Genomic DNA, 21,415 nt, shown 5'->3' on the forward strand with positions numbered 1-21,415 from the left:
GATTCTAATCTTTCTTCGTGCGTGATTGAAAAAGGAGACCATACAATGCTGCAATATTCCAGTATTGTCCTCACATAGGCGATATATAGTGTTTTAATTGTGTATGGGTTCTGAAAGTTATAGCAAAAGCGCTTGATAAAGCCTAGCTTGTTATTTGCCCTGTGAATAATTGTGTTGTAATGGTCTATGGAAGTTAGTTTAGAGTCTAAGATAATTCCTAAATCCCTAACTCTTTCACATTTTTCTAAATTTTGATTTCCTAGTGCAATTGAAATATTTGAAGTTGTTCTTTTCCTGCTAAATGATATTAAGTTACATTTTTTTACATTCAATTCTAGTAGACTTTTTTTGCACCATATGTAGAATATATGTATTTCATTCCGGAATATATTGATGTCTTCTTCATTTCTTATTTCCAAAAAGAGCTTCATGTCGTCGGCAATTTAAGTTTTTTGAGAATGAAAGAAATGTCGTTTGCGTATAGAATAAAAAGAAGAGGTCCCAAATGAGAGCCTTGGGGGACGCCTGAAGTGACTTGAATTGGACTCGATTTCTTTCCGTTGAATTTAATTATTTGTTGGCGGTTAGTTTAATATGATTCAAGCCATTTTAGGAGCCCTGACTCAATTCCAATTTTTTGCAATTTAAAAAGTAGCATTGGTATGTCTATGCGGTCAAATGCCTTGCTGAAGTCTGTATAGAGAGCTTCTACGTGGTTTCCATTATCCATTGCATTCAATGAATAGTCTATAAATTCAAGTAAATTTGTCGAGGTCGAGCGACCCTTGAAAAAGCCGTGTTGCATGTCAGTAATTCTATTTTTGATTTGGAGAAATAATTTTTCGTTGACAATTGCCTCGAAAAGTTTAGGAATGCAAGAGATAATGGCTATACCACGATAATTACGTACGTCAGATTTTCGGCCAGATTTAAAGATAGGCACTAGGAATGAGCTTTTCCAAGTTTTTGGGAAGGTTCCAGATTCCAGGGACATATTAAAAATCCAGAACAATGGAGCAGTGAGTTCCATTGCTAGACATTTAATAAATACTGGAGAAATTCCGTCAGGTCCAGGGCCTTTTGAGGCGTCTAAATTTTTTAAAGCCTGCAAAATATCCTGCACTTGAAGTTGATTGAGGCCAATGTCCCTTGAAAATTCTGGAAAAAATGCAAAATAATCGCGGTCGCGATCTTCTTCAGAAAATGTCGTATAGATTTCTTGAAAAAAATTTGCAAATAGATTGCAATTTTTTTCCGAGCTATCACCGACATTTTCGCCGAGTTGCATTATTGAAGGAAAGTTGTCAGATTTCAATTTGGTTTTTACGTAATTAAAGAAGTTCTTTGGACAGGACTTTATTTCATGTTCTGTTTTTGCATTATATTCTTCAAATGCAGTACTGATAGCTAAATTCAGTTGATCGCATATATCCAAATAAATTAATAAATTATTACTACTATTGTGTTTTTTATAAATTTTATGTGCTTTTTGCTTCCGATTTTTCAAGTTTTTTATTTGTCTGTTATACCAGACTGGATTTTGTGTGTTTCTGTTGCGTCTTTTTTTCTTCAAAGGAATTTCTTCCGAAATTATTTCTGTTAAAATTTTGTAGAACACGTCTATACCAATTTCGACATTTCCTACATTCCTTAAAATTAATTGCCAATTGACACTATTTAATTAAAATTTTATTTTTTCGTAGTCTGCTAATTTGTATTCAAATACTTCTTCGTATTCGCAGTCGTTGGGTCTTTGGTTTTCATGCACAAATAAAGAATATTCAATTGCTGTGTGAAACGCTTCATTTTTCCACAGTGGATTTAATGATTCGGTCACACAGAAATCTTCATAAATATTCGTTAGTAAAAAGTCCAAATAGCAATTTTGTTGGTTTTTGATGTGGTTAATTTGGTTCAGTCCTAATTAACAGTTTTGTCAAAAATGAACTGCAATGTTTCATTATCCCCTACGACTGGGAGTAAGATACATTCATTTTCAGAGTCCAGAATGAAGTCAGCATGGCGTTGATTAAAGTCTCCATAGATGTGAACTTATGGACTTATGTGGTTCCGACTGAAACCTATGTCTGCTCTCAACCTGATTCAAACAAATTTAATGGACTTAGATGTTATTGAACGCATTGGTGTAAATTTATATCCCTACATGTCACCACCAACGTGGTATGTGGCGAATTTATTGATTAGGCGTGGTACGTGAGACTTCCTGATTTATTTGGCAATCGTGGGAGGGTGAAGATATCTTTTCTGGACTTTGAAAACGATCAGTTTTTGTTTCAATTACATTTTAATTTGAATTACAAAGTAATTCTGATGAGAAATTCAAGTGCGTTCTACGAAGAATTCCAAGATTGTTCTGAGTTTTCTGACAGAGATGGACTCCCTTCTTTGAAGAGCGCGGCTCATACAAACAGCGTATGTTCCCATGTTAGGGGCAGCTGATTATCGTCCTCGTATCACCGTGGGACTCTAAACAGTGCTATGCGCGACGGTCCTCCAGCAAGATAACGGGTTGGTGCAGGTGCTACAATACGGACCTAAACAATCGGCAAAGATCCAGGCATCGAAAAGTTTGTAATCCCGGAATATGGAATTGCAAGTCTTTCAATGTTTCAATTTGTTGCGGGAAAAAAACCAGCATTCTTTACAACTAATACAATTTCGATATTTTAGCGCTGCCGAAGGTTTGCTGGAAAGGATCGTCGGTATAGGGATGGTGATATCATCTACCAGAGCTGAGGCATCATTCATCATTGATCGTGATAGTCGAAATGAAAAAGCACGTAAATTGGTAAATCTACAATAGAATATGCAAGTTGAGGATCAAATGCCGTTTTGTAAATGTCTGCATAATCATATGGAAATAATGATGACGATAAAGAAGCTTTTACGCGCAGCTGTCCCAAGCCCAGAGATCTCAGTTCGCAGGATGGTTGGGCTTAGGAATTCAGACTAGTTATAGAAAAGTTCAGTGAACACCAGCTTACGAACGACAACAACCTCACACTCATCGATTTCGCCGGCTCCAAGAACATGACAATACGTAGCACCTACTTCCAACACAACCACTCATATTGGAACACCTGGGGATCACCACATCAGACATGGGGATCACTAGAAAGCAGATTTGTGGGAAGTTATCTAGGTGGTTATATGGACGGGAGATCTACAACTGACCAAATCATTACGATGCAGCAGACAGTGTGCGTTATGGGACTCGTTTGAATCACGCCATGGATTTCGCGGTTATTATATAATTGCATGCTTTGGTTGGCATAGAAAAATCTCAATTGAATCTTGCGGAAATTTTTCAAAAAAACACTAAAGCTGGGTTTAGCCTAGGCAAGTCAAATGATCAACTCAGTTGAATTTAATTTTCTTGAAAAGTTGAGCCTGGTTCAACTTTTTTCAATTCAAGTGAATTGATCAAATCAGTTGAATGGCATGGTTTACACGTTCAATTCGCGTTCAAGTAATTTGAATTCAACTGACTTGATCAATTGACTTGCCCTGTCTAAAACCAGCTTAAGGCAATAGATGTAAGCGTGTGTAATAGCGTCATAGCCAGTTAAAGAAGTCGTTGAAGACAAAGTGGTATATGAATTTGTGAACATCGAATAATAACTACGGCAGAGAGCTTCGGAGGTGCATTATTGCCGGAAGTCGAGGAGGTCGACGTGTAAGAAGGAGAAGAACAAAACCACGAGCTGCCGCAATTCTATGGCACGCCCATTATCCAGAAAGTTGCTTAAGTTGGTACCCTTACAATGGAAAGGAGTGCAGTGAGCTAGATAATTATACAAAGTGGAACAACCCAGACAACCAGAAGTCGTATAACAATGTACAGAGAGTATCGTAAATTGCTACAGTTTAAGTCAAAATCGCATATAAGAATGGCATACCTCGCATTATGTTTAAGTTAAATCGTATAGAATGCAAATTTCCGACTTATATGCGATGACTCATCTTTCCGTCGTACTGTATCACAAATTAAATCGGATTACATCGTAAGACTTTTCAAAATGAATTTGTTATTACAGATTAAATCGTATATGATGTTTAATCAACTCGTTTAAAATTAAATTATAATATGCACGTATATGGCCTCCACTTTTGTACGTATAAGCCATTTATTTGCATTCTATACGAATTGTTTGTTTGTATATATGTTTGTATATCACGAAAACAATTCTGAATATACGTGCATTCTGGTTGTCTGGGAAGATCTAGGAAGAGTTAGACGCACAAGAAATTGGAGACTAGCAGCCACAACCAAATTAATTGGCATAACATTGTACAGCAGGTGATGTCTCACCGAAGGAAATGTAAGGTGCCCGTATCAAGCATGGTGGCTCGTTCCGTTCGTTTGAATCCATTCAAACGGATATCGTTCGTAATACTCATCGCCACCTACATTGAAATGTTACAATTCACCTTCCACTCTACGAGGATCATTGTCAGCTCCTGAGTCATGAAAGTGTTAAACGTACACACTTAGTTTTTTTATACCAAGCTCGGCTGTGCAAATCTCGGCAAAAATAAGTTTCACTGAGATCTTAGCAAAAGTGATATTTGATTGCTGAGTCTCGGATAATGCTTAGCTGAATCTCATCAAACTAATGAAATGTTTTCTAATATCTCAGTAAAACTTTTTTTTGCCGAGATGTGTGTGTGGATGATTTGTCAGGCAATATTTGCAGCGAAAGTGCTAATAAGTGAAATTATTTCTACATGAATTTTTGGCTAAATTCTCAACTCTGAACGAGCTCTTCAATCGAGGAGTTTCCTGTATATCGTACCCCGGCGGCGAACTACGGTTTACATGATTCAATACGGTTTATGTCGGCACGTTACGCATATTTTGACATTAACTGCACAGCGGAAATTTTTCATGGCCGGATCCAACGCAAACTGCTTGATAGGCGATAGTATGGTTCGATACTTGCATATACTGCTTTAAAATGACGACTTCTTCAAGGCACCTTTTCGTTTTTCCTTTCCTTTTTTCTTGGTTCCTGTTTCATTTCCAGTATACTCTGAGACGAGGGTTTCTACGTGACTGATCCACGGACGACTTCATGCAATAGGACGATAATGATGTGTATGCATCAGATTTGATTAAATAATATTTTATTTTGTAATTTTTGTGTCTTGTGTCTCATTTGGTGTTGCATATAATGTAAGAGCCATGGTTGCTGCCATTCATGTGCTATAAAACAAGGTTTTAGGGTAAAGTGTTTGGCACATGGAACCACCGCTTTCAAATAAACGGCGAAAATCGGCATGCCTATCTGTTAGTTCCACTTGAAAAGATAAAATTTTTCAAAAGAACTAAGTTCTAGTAAGAAGCGAGTAGGTGCTGGTGTCAGTGTTGGCGTCTGATTCGATGTCAGATTTGGGATCAGAGACGGACCTTCTATAGCAGAATCTCATTAGTCTTGTCGAAACGAACAGACTTTTTCGTGAACGGTGGTCCATCAACGTAACAAGAAGCTAGTTCGGTTTTGGCTGAAAATCAGAATCGAAAGGAGACGCCTCTATACACTCCTATCGTCTTGAATACGGCTACCTTCAACTGCTCCCTTAAACATTCTTACCTTGAATTAGTCGGTAAAGCAGAGTTCATCCGAAGCTAACTGATACACCGACCAATCAGCCTTTTCGTGCTTCGGATAGTGATAGGTGCAATGGGTTGGCGAAAGAAGACTGAAATCGTTACCATCTGGTGTTAGAATAGGAATTGCTCACTCTGGAAAATATAATGGGCTCGAAGACAAATAGATCTAAATCCTTTCAGTTAAAATTTTCTAGGAGTTAATTCTTTATAGGTCGTATTAAAGAAACCACGAGATGTTTCTTTTACTTATAACTCCCTAATGCATATGTTAGGCCCCTCCTTGAGTACTGTAGTATAGTCTGGGCTCCATATCAAGATACTCATATAAACCACATTGAATCTCTTCAAAAACAGTTTCTATTATTTGCTCTTATAAAGTTAGATAACAGGCTATTTGTGTAATGAGAGAGAGAAGGATTTTCCATTTAATTCCACTACTTTATTTGCTTATCCTTGACAGATACGCGTATTTCGTCTAAAATGTGCAGACTTCTTCAGTGTCTTGTAGTGAATGTGAATACTACTCGACTGAAGAAAAACATCCCATTTACCGAATATATATTAACACAGGTACATTTTCACTTAGAAACTAGGTAAACTTAAATTTAATTTTCTATAGGAACAGGTACTCCGCTGCTTACTCGCTGTTTGTGGCTTAAGCTGCTTGGTTGGTGGTGGTCTATAGAATTCTAAGCAGCCTCATTTTTAAGTCGTTATAAGAACATGAATGTTCCGCTATCATAATTGAAGAGCATTCTTGCGGAACTTGAACGGAAATTTTAGAAAATAAATTAAAAAAGGTCCTCTACACCAAAATACTATACTTAGTTTGCACTTTTTTGAAAGTTATTTCTAAAGGCAGGTATTAATGTGATTGATTTATCAGCATTAGTAGTAGATAATTGGAGCTGTTTGAAGAATTATACCCAGTCCCTTCTGCGAGAGAGCCCCAGCACGAACCGCTGCGTCATCTGAGATATAATATAGTGAGTTGTTGACCCGCCTACTGTTGGAGTTTTCAGTGCAAGCTGACTGACTTGAATACGAAACACAACACCTTGATGAATTTTAAATTGATGTTTGCCCGCATGGTATTCCATCACACTTGTGGTGCAGTGGTTAGCGTTCGTAGATCGCATGCCCGAATACATGGGATCGAATCCAGGAAATTACGTTTTAATTTTTTTTTTATGTTTGGATAGAATGTTGATGCACTGCATAAATATAAGAATTATGATTTATTCGGGCCACTGATCATTTCATATTTAGTACATTCAATTTTGTTACTAATAAAGACTTGTGCTTCATGTGGCTTGAAAGTTCTGTCGGAATTTTATTTGAACTTTATGGAATCTTTAAGAATAACCCTTAGGATTCTAGTTAGTCGTTGTACGTTTATTTTACGTCGTGTTTGGCTAGGTTCACGAGTTGGAGTTTTAAATGATCTCATCATTTCTGTATGCCGTAGGAATTGGTTTGCAACATTTAAAAATCACCTCGAGAATCAGAGTTTCAGGTCGGGCATCCCTGAAACAATGCTTAAACGACCTTCTAATTGGAGTGGCGCTGGTGCTTAAGTCATGTTTCCAAAAACAGGGACAAAGCCCTATTTAACGCTTAAGTTGGAGTTCATGAGTAGAAACATAGAACAGAGACACACATTTATGGTGGAAAATGCTCTTGAGAGTGCTTGTAATTGTATTTATTCTATTTCACAGCATGATCGTACGCAGAGGAAAAATCCGAAATTTATCTATCGCGTAAAACTCCCCTCGCTTAATTTTGAGCTATATTTTGCATAAATATTGAAATTATATCAAAACTTGTATACAACGTTGCTGGTTTACGTGATATTGTGATTAAATTTATACCAAATATAGTGTAAATTTACTCCAAATCTAGCGTAAATAATTTGTGCGCTATGTGTCGCAAAAATTTACATACATTTTTCTAATCATAAAAAATGTGCAATAATGTTGATAAATTTCAAATACCGAATTTTGTACATATAATTAAACGTAAATTGTAAATTGAATATCTAACTTATTGGAATTGATATGTTTTAAGTTAAAAAACAGAGCTTATTGATCTATACTCAGCAGATTGATTCTCATTTTTCATTGCATACCCCATCCGGTTAATGTGTAAAACTTTCTACTTTTTAAAGCAATCTTTCTTTCGAATATTGCCAATGAAGAGTCAAGTTATATGTTGCAGTGTTATATGTTTTCCCTGAATTAACAATATGTATATAAATACTAATTACCGTTGCTTGAGTTCTATCCAGCAGTTTGTTTCTGTTTAGCTACTTAGTTCATGCAGCATATTTTGAACTTGATGCACCCAATATCGAGAAATATGAGTAGGAAGGTTTTAATGATAATTTAATATCTTTAAAAAGTCAAATGTATGAGTGGAATGGTGATAGCAAAAAAAAATAGTCTGAAACTGATCTCCCCACATGTACTGATGTCAATTACCGCTCGCTCGTTCTGTTTCTCTTACTCTTGGACGACCAAAGGCACGATACATCGCCGTCTGAATTGCAATGAGCCACTGCTAGCAGAAGAAGTAAAAAGAACCGCTTGCTTGCACTTTGGCTTGTTCATTTTCTCATTTGCGTTCCGGGCTGCACTGGACAGACGAATGAGGAAAAATGTTTAAAGGACGTTTTCTTATAAAATATAGTCGAAAGAGCAACGAAAACAAAATAAGAACGATAACGATAAAAAAAAATCTAAAAACAATCTATATGCTAATTGCAATTTGTGCCATCATTTACCCACACTCACGGCAGATGGGGTTCTTTTTGCCACCGGCTTCGCAATCAGCGTATGCATGGTGCATTTTGATTTCATATTCAATAAGTTCGCATTCTTCCCGTAAACAGTTTTGTTTTTAAAATGCCATGAAATCATTTCAAACGTTGTCTTCGTTTAGCACTCTTGCGCATTTACTTTTTGCAGGTACATGTAAAATATCTGTAGGGTTCGAGGATGTGACCAAAACTCAACTACATTCAATTAATTTATCTCTTTCAATAAAAACCCATGAATTTTATGCTCTGTGATTGGTTTACAAACTACGTTCATGATGCATTTTTATTTCCCGTTCTTTTTCAATCAATCAAGCACATCGCAAAGAAATACAAAACAGTTTAACAACTTGCCAATTTGAAAGTGAAAGAAGTAGCGATAAATAGACATCCAATCTATTGTCAGCGTTGAGCGACCTTCAGAAAACGTGACTAAAATATGTTACTGAAAATGCGCCCAAACAAATGATTTCACACATCGCTCACGAAGCATGCTGTGTGGTTTCTGAGCATATTGGACTGCTCGATTCTGCAGTTGCCCGACTGCGGCTCACAGCTCTCCGCACGCGTGTACTTAAAAATTTGTTTCCAAAAGTCGGCGGCACGGTTCAACTTTTTATTGCCCATATATGTAAATTTCATTCTCTAGCATCCAGACAGGCTACGTCATAGTATCGGCGACAAAAAAATCACAATCAGAAAGCGACAAAGAAAACGAACCTGCTCAGAACATACCTTCCATTCTAATTTCTACGAAACGGCAAGACAAAATTGATTTTACTTATTGACATCAAAATGGGTACGCCCTGCTCGTTTATCGATGTATCTTCTCTTGTAATACCGACACCGACAATCGCGGGAGGCTGTGAGGTCATGCGACTAAAGAGTAGCGCTCAATGACGGCGACGGCGACGGTGAGATGATTTTCTATGTTTTTCTTGCCTTCTCCGTTTTTTACGATCTTGATTTTCCTTTTTTTAAGCAATACAATGAGGAAAACATTGCACATTTTTTCACATAATCTCCTCGGTAAGCCATCATCCCACTCCTGGTTTTGCTCGGTTCGGAACATAATGGCAAACCACATAAAAGAAAAAAAGATTATGTTTTACGCTCCTGTTATTCCTTTATTTTCCCTTTTAAGAGAGTAAAACGAAAATGACACAGCTTCCGTATTGAATGAGATTAAAAAAAAAAGTTACGTAGAAAACGCATACTTCTCGTAATGACGGCAAGTGGAAGGTAGGGATGATCCAACCCCAGGAATCATCTCATTTTCAGCAGTCACTTTTTGGGGAGTAATTGTGCATCTCATTCGACATGTTGTCTTTCTTATTAGGGCGAAAGAATGCTAACCTGGAGGGAAGTACGAATTCAATGTTCGATTTGAATCATTTAAGTCTTCAAAGGAATCAGAAGTGGTACGTTGGGCAGTTTTTTGAAAACACAATTCGAATAAATAAATATAATATTAGCTAGACATTAAAGTTCATTTTAATTCGTTTATCATACCGACCCTTTGGCATAGCCAGTAAAAACGTGAGTATAAAGCATGCCATGCTTAAGGCATTAAATTCGTAGTATCTACTTAGATTAGAAATTTTGCCAGGAAGGCTTACACACAATAACCTTATATCAACATGGAACAGGATACGAAGTGTGTTTGTGAGTCCAATGAAAGATTCGAGCTCGAGGAAAGATTTAACGCGGTATATGCAAGAAATCCAAAAGCAAATCAAATGGAGATGTATGGTTTTGTTAACCTCAATGGTGCATTTCGATATAAATGATAACATATCATGCAACTGTACTTAATGTTTTTCCTTGAAGATTTCTTTTTCTTACCACTCTGCACAATTTGAAGATGTACAAGGTTTATACAGAACAAGTAGTAATAGTTATACTTGCGATGAAATGCGAAAAGGGGCACTACAAGTAGTGGTGGCAGGAGTAACACCAGAACCGTTTCTGAGATGTAATGTGTGTTGATGATTACATGTTGCACATTACATTCCTACTGATATAGTAGCCTTCCCGGAAAATTGCAAAAACATCCAGCAAATGGAAGAAAATTAAAGCAGCAAGATTCGGAGTGGTCCAAACCTCTGTAACGAAATTCGGTGTCTAAGGTCCAGGTATAGAGTCGCCTTTTAACGTCGGTGATTGACTCTATGTGTGGAATAGATACCGACGGAAAGAAAACATACAAACGTACAAAGTTCGGAAGCTATATCCTAGCATGCTGTGTGGAAAATCGGCGTGTTTTAAAATGCGTCAAATTTTAATACAATATTTTTCTGGGAGACCAACATGCCAACATGCTTATAATCCAATTTTGACAAGAAAATTTAACAAAGATACCACGGTTTGATAAGCGAAATATGAATGTAGAATATCAATGTCATTTGTGATAACGGAGTCGACAAATCTTGATGCATACGTTAGGGGTTGCTAGAACCAGTACCTTGATCCGTTAACATGATGGGGATGGCCCAATACTATTTCGGCCGTATTTGGTTTCAGTGAACTACTTGAAAGATATGGTAGCTTGTAGATCGATTAACTTTACTCAATCCTGTTTTTACGTAATTTTCATGCAGGATGGGCACAACATTTTTAATACCACCTGATTTTTCATTGATTTTTTTTGGTTTTTTTTTTTGATACATTTTGCATACAACTTGGTTGAAAATTGAAATGACACGATAGAGGTGAAAATAATGACTTTGAAACAGAATTGAGTGTATTTTTCAAAACCATCGATTCACCGATTTATTGGGACCCAGTAACCCATTTTTTAATCTTTTAATTTTTTTTGTTACTATTTATCATATCAGTAATTAATACATGCTAATATTACGTATGGAGTCTTAATCAAAATATCAAATATATTTTAGTGCCCAAACATTGGTGATCTTTTAGTGGTTTAGTACTTTTTGTATCCCCCACGTTAAGAAGATTTGAGTACCTTGTTTTAGGTCTGAAATATGAAACTACAACTCAGAGAACTATCGCAATTTTCATTGCTAACATTTTTTTTTAATAACGTCATAATGATGCAGATTTAAAAATTTTGCGAGCTGAGATATGAAAGAGAAGCCTCTTAACGGTTATATGAATTAAGTACATTTAAGTAATTTCTGTAAGTAATTGTGAGTGGAGTGATTGTTATAGTACGTTCAGACTACAGAGTTATAACATGTTATAGCGCTATCTTGATGGTGGTTTCTGTGTTGCAATTATTTGACAACCGTTATAACATGTTATAACTCTCCAGTCTGTACACCGTTTTAGTGTTTATAATACAACTCAAATTTCACTTAGCTTTTGTCTCCTTCGCTCGTTTCCTCTCTTTCTGGTTCTGGTTCATCGTTTTCTTTTTTTCCCCCCTTGATTTGTTTTCCGTCGATCTTGTTTTCCGTGCTGAGCACCAATGCTGCCGACGCCAGGAAGGCAGCTCCCACACCTGGACCCTACTTATCGGCACATCAACTCATGAACCGGCGTCCAACGACTGTACTTCCCTTTCGAAGGAAGGCGTGATCAGAGATGTTATGCCTCAGAACATCCCGGCGGCGCCGACTGGGATTGAACCCAGATCTGCTGGGGTGAGAGGTAATCACGCTTACCACAACACCACCGGCGCTGTTTTTCATCGTTTGCTTGATAATTGCATTTCATCTCTTGTGTTCACGTCTTCTTCTCTATTTCTAGGTGAAATTACCTTTACTTCTTCTATCGTTTCACTATCTTCTTTTTTCAACGTCTTTGTTTTCTCCGTAGCCTTCGTGCGTTTCTTACTAACCGCCATATTTTCGGTTCGCTCCATTTGCTTTTCCGCTTCGCTTCGTCTGCATCCTTATAATCCTCTTCTCGTCTTCTATTGCTTATTTTCTTCAATTACTTCTCTTTTCTTGCTTCATTTTGAATCCATGTCTTCTTTTTGCCTTTAGTGGAAATTTCGCTGGATCACGCAATTCTGTTGACATGCTAACTGGATCACTAGAATTGAATCCGTTCGGCGCAAGCTAGTGAGATATGCTCTTCGTTTCCTCAACTGGCGTGACCCAACAAACTTGCCACCGTACGAGGAGCGTTGCCGTCTCCTGGGAATCGAACCATTAGAGGTGAGACGGACGGTCGCTCAAGATATGTTCGCTAGAAAGCTGCTTACGAGTGATATTGACTGTCCTACACTGCTGGCTCAACTGAAAATGTATGCACCTGAGAGGCCTCTTCGTCATCGCGACTTTCTGTTTTTGGAACCACGGCGCCGAAATTATACACAACACGAACCAATTCGAGCAATCAGCCGGCAATTCAACAACTTCTTTTATATGTTCGACTTCAATGTATCAGCTGACGTGTTTCGTCATCGGATCCGTACCGTTGACCGTAACTATTTAGTTTAAGTTTTATTGATTTAGACAATAATTGTCAGTTGAGTTTTTCAATACACAAATACATATACAAAATACAAATTTTTCTGGTTCGCCTTCTTCATCCGCATCTTTGCCTTTTTCATTGATTTTCACTCAGTTACATTTCCATTAATCTTCTTCTGCTCGGTCTTCTTATGTTTCCTCTCCATAATCTTCTCAGTTGCTACATTTTCTTTTGCCATCTTCTTCGTCAGCTTCCATCCTGTTTTTCTTTTTATCTTCTTCCGTCTTCTTCACCACGTTTCATCCGTTCCGTCTTTTGTATTATCTACATCGTCTTCTCAGTTCCTGTTTTTATTTAGATACTTCGATACATATTGACTTCCGGCGCCGGTGGTGTAGTGGTAAGCGTGATTACCTCTCACCCCAACAGGCCTGGGTTCAATCCCAGTCGGCGCCGCCGGGATGTTCTGAGGCATAACATCTCTGATCACGCCTTCCTTCGGATGGGAAGTAAAGCCGTTGGTCCCCGGTTCATGAGTTGATGGGTCGATAGGTAGGGTCCAGGTGTGGGAGCTGCCTTCCTGGCACGTCGGTAGCATTGGTGCTCAGCACGGAAAACAAGATCGACGGAAAAAACAAACCAAAGGGAAAAAAAATATTGACTTCCTGCAGAAACTTTACCAACTACTTTTCGTTGCCATCGTCGTTGCATAACGCCGCATGTAGGCTGGTTTATTCAATATCGTATTTCACTCTGGCTGTTTTAAACTTCCTGCAGTGTAAAACCAAGTGGCAGACATCCACGACAGTCCCACAGCATTCGCAGACCGACTGATGATACGCAGTCGAGTGAGCACTCGCTGGTCGGTGGAACTTTATTGGTCAGTCCATTTTTTGGTTTCACGTTTAACCTCCTTGAACTTTACTTCCGTTAATTGCGCCCAACGTTCTTCCCATAGCAGACGAATGGCATGGTTCAATGCCTTTATAGCATCCTTCCTCGGGATGTCGACGTTGAGTGCTGGACTGTTGCTTCGTTGCCGCGGATGCCAGTGTGGCCGGGAATCCAACAAATTTGTATCGAGAGATTTCTTAACAGCCCTTCGATCTCTTGGATCCAGGGATGCTGTGACTTGCCGCTTTCTATGGCCAAAATGCAACTTTCTTAGTCAGACAGAATGACCAACTCGTTCGATGTACCCGTGTTGAGAGCTGATTTGATAACAAAATCTCCGCCGAAACACGCTACACTGTGACGGAAGGCTGCACTATGCAGACTGCAACAGAATACCCCTGCACCTACTGTGTTGTCATACTTTGATCCGTCAGCGTAGACAACCGAAGCACGATAGAACCGGTTTGAAAGTAATTCCTGCACAATGGGACGCACTATATCCGGGGGATCTCCAGATTTTACCTGCCGTCTCACATCCCATACAATACGTGGCTTGGGTTCATCCCACCTTCGGTTGGTGAAATGCGTCAGCTCACCAACGTTCGGGAGTCGTTGATCAACCATCATAAGACGGTCGGTTGCTCGTTGTACAACTGGAAGGTCGACATTTCTGTGTTCCTTCTCCAGCATACGAATGGCAACACGAGTTAAAGCCTGAATAACCAGTAGGTCAAACGGTAAGGTCCCCGCTTCAGCCATAATCGCTGGAATCGGGCTGGTGACATACGCTACAGAGGCGAACCGGACCATCTGGTTGTAGACGGGTGCAAGATTTTTTTACGGAGTCCTTCGCTCTGCTGACGAGTACAATGCCGTAGAGAAGCCGCGAAGTGATGATTGCCGAACCGATGCACAAAAAAGAGTCACGTTGCCCACGCGGAATCCTAGCCCCGATCATTTTCAGAATTCGCAGCCAAGTCCAGTCAAAAGTAACACCGATGATCTTCAGTCGCATCGTCTTCGGTACAATCACCCGATCAATGCAGATATCGTTGCTCGGGCTCCCGGCGGGCGTTTGGACTGCAATAGAAATGTTGGATTTTGTTGCAGAGATTTTGAAACCGACACTTTTAGCCCATTTGCCGACAGTTCTCACCGCAGCTTGCAGATCACGATACAGATGTTGCTCCTTATTCCTCCGTACTACGAGCAAGATATTAGCTGCATACAGGAGTACGGTAACTGTATGTGGCACAACTCTGAAGATCGGTTGCACTGCTACCAGAAACAGGGTGACCGAAAGTACTGACCTTTGAGGAACGCCGTTCTCCAATGGCATTTCAAACGATAAATGTCCTTCCACAATCACCCGGAATGATCTGTCGGCGAGGAAACTGTTCAGTACGTTAAACATTTGCCCTCCGATCAGATCCTTTCGTAAAGTACGCAAAATGCCGAATCTCCATGTGGTGTCGTAAGCCTTTGAGAGATCTAGAGATACTATCCAGCAATGTTCATCTCTGTTTGGCAGAGATCTATCCAACTCCGCAAAGTAAGTATCGGTGCCCCGGCCAGCTCTGAAGGCGTGTTGCCTTTTGTTGAGTCGTCCTTTTGACTCTATCTCGGTTGTTAATCTTCAATTCACGATACGCTCGAACATTTCTGCAATACAGTTGGTTAGTGTGATGGGTCGAAAAGCGGCAGGGCGATCGACACTTGGCTTCGTTCACTTCCTTGTTGGCTGCTGCCTTCACTTCCTGGAACTTTTTCAGGACTTCGGCTGTATCTGTACCCGCTGATCTGGTGCGCTTTAGTGCTCTCAGCCATTGTTGACGCTGTTTAACTGCCATTTCCACTTCCGGTCACCCCCATGGTACCGATTTAGGACCGACTCGATCGGATGTTTGAGGTATGCTAGTTGTTGCTGCAGACAGTATGCGGTCGAAGAACTCTTCCACTCCAATTTCATCACCGGTTTGATGCTACTTGCAATCAGCCGTTCAAAGGATGTCCAGTCCACTTGATTATAGAGCCATCTTCTTCGCTTTGTTGTGACCTGTGTGTATTAAGGTGAGGAAACTGTGATCGCTACTGTGTGTGTGTCCGTGAGAGCTCACCAAATAAATTTGGGATCAAGCATATCGGAACAGATCGAGAGTTTTATGGCTGAAGATGAACCGGTTGCTGGGTCAATCCGAGTGTGCGATCCATCATTCATGGTGGGCATTGAAATCGCTAAGTAACAAAATTGGCGCTGGTAATCGTGCAAGCAGTTGTCTAGCTCAGTATGACATTGCTGGGAGCTGGGAGGGATGTATATCGACACCACCGTTATTGGTATCGGAAGATGGATCCGAACTGCAATAGCTTGGAGGCCGCAGTCGATTTCGATGCGTGAGAAAGATCAACCCCGGTTTCAAGGAGCAACGTGCAGTTCTTGCCGGCGTAGTCCGGTACGATAACGCGGTTGTCCACTTTAGTCTCCTGCAAAGCTATTACGGATGGTTCATGCTGGCTGATGAGCAGCTTGAGCTCACTGATATTGATCTGTGTGTTCTTGCAGGAGAAAGGGCTTGATTCTAAGAGGAGATCAAGGGTGCAAGACACTTATGACTGGTCCTACTCTCTTCCCCCGGAAGATTCACTCCAATTCTTGGGAGTGGGGAGGTTACTTCACGTAGTAATGATAACGGTGGAGATGCATCTCGACTTTGCTGTTGACGACGAACTTCACCGGCGGAAAAATTCCCGAACGCTAATGCTGGCTGACGGTGGATTTTCGATTGGCACTACATTCCGACGGCTGTTTTCATTGGAAAGTGGCCATGTGGGTGTAAGCGAGTGATATCGAGGTGGTATTATGGTATGTAGGTAGGTGGTATGTTGTTCTACTGCATTATAATCGACCGCAGAGGGGGATTCTCCATCAACGGGTTGGGGTAAGGGTCGGTTCGATTGCTTTCTCGATTGACTTTCGGAAGGATGGATCGCGGGGTTTGTTGAGCTTGCGGTGTTTGAATCAGTTTTATGTGTCCCATTAATTTGTCGATCTTTTAGTCCTTCTTCTTCATCACTTCAAGAAGTTGAGCAATTGGGCGTCTTTCTCCTCCATTTTCTTCTCCAGTTCCTCCAATTTTTTTCCGGTCGGCAGTCTGCTGGGCTGCAGCTGCAGCGTAGCTTCCTGTTCCTGTTTCGACTTGCTTGCGTGCTTCAGGGTACGTCAGATTATGATCCACTTTTAGGCAGATCACTTCCACTTCCTTCTTATAAACCGGGCATTGACGGTTGTTCGGACGATGAGGTCCACCACAATTGATGCAGTGGGCAGCTGCTGCACACTGTTCATCCTCCACCAGTTCATGATCGGCAGAACAGTTAAGGCAGCGTTTCGGACCAGGACATCGGATGACCGTATCGGACACAACCGTAGCACAAGATAGGATTAGGGTAGTACGGACGGGTAACGACACGAAGGACACCAATTTTAACATGCAACGAGAAGTTGCTCCTGTTAAACCAAGGATCAGGGCTGAAGTGTTGACTGGCTTACCGTGCTCTTTGCGAGTGATTCGTTGGAATTGGATGACCCCCTGGATGATGAGACCAAGTAGGACGTCCTTCTCCTCCATGTGGATCGCCTCAAAATACGAAATAACGCAACGGCTCACATTGATGTTGAGATGCAGCTGAACGACGACCTCAGTACCATCCAAAAGAGTGGACAACTTTAGCAGCTATATTGACCTGGACTTGATTCCTAACTCTGAGCGTGTATTGAGTTCCTTGAGCTTCTGTCGATGCTCCTACAATTGACCCGCCTGCAGCATCTTCTACCGACTTTCCAACAATGAAAGGATCCGACTTTGATGGTTTCTCTGCATCCTTACTGGTTAACAAAAGGTATGACAGTGCACCAAATTCACACGTCGAATTTCCTAACATTGGCCGGAGCAATGGGGGTCCAGGGTCGCCGTTACTAGCGGCCGTCATTACCGCCTTACCCTACTCTACCACTTTCTCGCGCTTGCACACGGCGGGCGTTGGCAAAAAAGGTAAAAAGCAGCAACGGTCGGTTTGTTCACTCTTTTGCACCTCTTTTACACTCGGGTCACACAGCAAAGAAACCTCAGCCACACTACACAACCGTCGAACGAAACGATGGCCATTTGTTGTTATCGCTGTACCCACGCCATGAGGCACTTTAATCGCACTGATTTCACTCCAATTTTCACCGATAATGATCGGACTTGGATGTATGTCACTACGCCACTAGCTGCGGGTGGCGTTTCCGAAACAATCCATCGGGAAATACCACCAAAATATGATAATATTCCGAGCGCGCGTACGCGTTTGCTGTAGACAACAACGATGCCCTGAAGTCGAATGAATAATAATAATAATAATAATAATAATAATAATAATAATAATAATAATAATAATAATAATAATAATAATAATAAAAATAATAATAATAATAATAATAATAATAATAATAATAATAATAATAATGCTAATAATAATAATAATAATAATAATAATAATAATAATAATAATAATAATAATAATAATAATAATAATAATATTTTTTTTTGTATTTATTTAAGACATTTTACATCCATAGATGCATTCATGTCTGTTTCAGTTTAGTGTAATGATGTGTGGGTGTGAGTGTTAGTGTTTATGGTTAATTGCACTTAGCTTTGTTTCGTCTCCTTTTGGTTCTTCGTTGATCATTACATTTCATCTCTTTCACTTCTGCTTCTCAATTAATTTCACTTTTACTTCTTCTACCTTTTCTTCATCTTCTTTCTTGTTCGTAGCCTTCGTCCGTTTCTTGTTATTTTGTTGACGGGTCTCCTTCATCTTGCTGAATTGGCTGCGTCATCTTCTTATATCTTCTTCACTTCTGATCATTTGTTGCTTAATGGTATTCTTCTTCATTCACTATCTTCTTCTTTCATCTCACCATACTTCAAATTATTTTCTTTACTTCTTCATCATCTTCTTTCTTCATCATCTTCTTTCTTCATCCTTCTTTAATTCCATTGCTTTGGTTTCCTCTTCCACGTCTTCACGATTTCTCCAGATTTCCATCGGTGTCGTCTTCTGCATTTTGTTATTTTCCGCTTTATCTTCTTGATCTTCTTCGTATTTTTCCACTTAATCATGCGTTCCGCCTTTATTTCATCAAAATTTTCTTTTGATCTTCTTCTTCCGCTATCCGCTTTGTATTCTTGATGACCTTCATTTTCTTTACTTGATCTTCATCCAGTTACATGTCTGCCTTCATCATATTCTTCCTTCCTTCCTTGCTCAGTTAACGGTTTCACCTTCTTGCCTCTACACCGGGTTTCGGCTGTTCTATCTTCTTCACATTCTTCCTTCCTTCCTTGCTTCATTAACTGCTTCACCTTCTTGCCGCTACACTGGGCTTCGGCTGCTCCATCTTCTTCACACTTTTCCTTCCTTGCTTGCTCCGTTATCTGCTTAACCTTCATTGCCATTACACCGGGTTTCGGCTGTTCCTTCTTCTTTTCTCTGTATACTTCAAATTTTTCGGTACAGTCCAGTTTGCCGAAGAAAATTCAGCATATTTGTGGTTTGCTCCTCAGAGTTTCCTAGCGCATCTCGTAAGCTTGTTGTGTCAATGTCGTTCTCTTGTCGTTGCCTTTCATAGTTTTTGCACTGCAAAATCACGTGTCGCACGTCTAAAACCGTTCCACAACAACTGGGCGGAGCTTCTTTCTTCAACAAGTACGTGTGGGTTAGCCGCGTGTGACCAATTCTTAGTCGTGTTAGCACACGCTGGTCGAAAGTGCTTCCCCGTTCCATCCACTTGTGCGTGTCGTCTTTGACTTCTCTTAGTTTGGAGTCTCTGGTCGCGAACCATTGGTCGTTCCATCGTTGGCGAATGTTTTGCATCACCATTCTCAGCGCATCATCGCCTGGGATTGGTACATCAATGGGAGGTTGTGTTCTCGCCATGTTTGCCAACCGATCAGCTTCGTTGTTTCCGTGGATGCCGGCGTGTCCAGGTATCCAGCAGAAACGGACGGATTTGTTTCGTGATATTTGCTCCGCTTCCTGAATCCACGGGTGCTTAGATGTTCCAGCTTCTAAGGCCTGGAGACAACTTGCAGAGTCCGTTAGAATGACTAACTCGTTCGAAATATTCGGAATGGAAACAGCCATCTTAATGGCGTACGCCTCCGCAGAAAAAACGCTACATTCTTTTGGGAGGCTGTACTTTCCCGCTAAACCATTGTTATGGAATGCGGCACCTACAGTGTGGTTGTGTTTGGATCCATCGGTGTAGACAACAGTTGATCGGTGGAAGCGGGTCGACAGTAGTTGTTGCACTACCGGGCGGACTTTCTCTGGAGGATCGTCGGCTCGTATGCATTTTTTGACATCCCACAGGATCGAAGGTTTTCGTGTGTGCCACGGACGATCGGTCTGCCGTACGAGTTGACCGACAGCAGGGAGCGCTGAGTTTGTCAGCTCATTGAGGCGATCCGATGCTCGTCGAATAAGAGTGAGACTGGTGTTGTTTCGATTCTTCGCTAGTATCCGAATTGCAATTCGTACTATGGATTGTGCTGCTAGCAGTTCGAATGGTAAGGTGCCCGCTTCAGCCATAATCGATTCTATCGGACTAGTGACGAAGGCTCCGGAAGCAAATCGTACCATTCTATGGTAGGCTGGAGCGAGATTCTGCAGCGTTAGTGGTCCTCCTCGGCTAACTATTCCAATACCGTACATCAGTTTCGCGGTCACTAGGGCCGATCCCACCTGCAGTAGCGATTTTCGATTGCCACGCGGAAGTTTGGCACCGATCATCCGAAGGATTCGTAACCGAGGTTCACACGCTTTCTTCACCATTTGACAGTGAGGTTTGAAGCTCAGAGTTCGGTCAAGGGTTACACCCAGGACTCTTAAACGGTTTGTCTTCGGGATGGATACTCGGTCTATTACGATTTTACTCTCAGGATCTCGACGTGCATTCGGACTGCAATAAAAGGTGTACGACTTTGAAGCTGATATGCTGAATCCAACGCTTTTCGTCCACTTGTCGACAGCTTTGACGGCGGCCTGCAGTTTACGATGTAAGCCTTCATTTTTAGCCCCTCGTACGACGAGGAAAATGTCATCCGCGTACTGAAGAGTGTCGACTCCTCTCGGTATTTTCCGAAAAATAGGCTGCATCGCATAAGCACAACGTAAGCTTCAACTTTTGGGAAAACCGATCACGATCACATGTCTTTCAAATATCTCGAGGTCTGGTTCGATTCCAAATGCACCTGGAGATCCCACATTGAGTATCTGAGACGAAAATGCCAACTAAGAATCATTTTCCTTCTATGAAACATGGTGGGGAGCCCATCCACAAGATCTTCTGACGTTGTACCGGACAACTATTTTATCGGTTCTAGAATATGGTAGTTTTTGTTTCCAGTCGGCAGCTAAAACGCACATCATCATCATCATCGTCTTCGTATCGCGTTAGGATGCATGCACTCGACTCTTACTATGAGTCTCGAAGTGCTGGCGGGCATGTTGCCACTATCCGTCCGTTTTTCAGAGTTATCTCTGAGGCTCCTCACCCGTTGCGAAGAAATGAACCCACTTTTGATCGAAAACGTTGAGAAGCTTCTGGAGCTAAATCCTCAAACATGTTTTATGAC

At 40.7% G+C, this 21,415-nt stretch overlaps 1 protein-coding gene across 1 annotated transcript; it reads right to left on the reverse strand.

Annotated features, from left to right (window-relative positions):
- Window positions 1-19,277: 19,277 nt before the first annotated feature.
- On the reverse strand, window positions 19,278-20,936 carry LOC135712849 (uncharacterized). Its single transcript, XM_065235914.1, has one exon. The coding sequence runs from the start codon at window positions 20,934-20,936 to the stop codon at window positions 19,278-19,280; it is 1,659 nt and encodes a 552-aa protein (XP_065091986.1).
- Window positions 20,937-21,415: the final 479 nt, after the last annotated feature.

This window comes from Ochlerotatus camptorhynchus, unplaced genomic scaffold, assembly GCF_037179485.1.
Source record: "Ochlerotatus camptorhynchus isolate MF236.1 unplaced genomic scaffold, CSIRO-AGI_Acam_v1.1 ptg000508l, whole genome shotgun sequence".
Taxonomy (NCBI): Eukaryota; Metazoa; Arthropoda; class Insecta; order Diptera; family Culicidae; genus Ochlerotatus; species Ochlerotatus camptorhynchus.

Excerpts from the sequence above, each read along its gene's own strand:
- LOC135712849 (XM_065235914.1), bottom strand. The coding sequence starts at position 20,936 with ATGCAGCCTATTTTTCGGAAAATACCGAGAGGAGTCGACACTCTTCAG.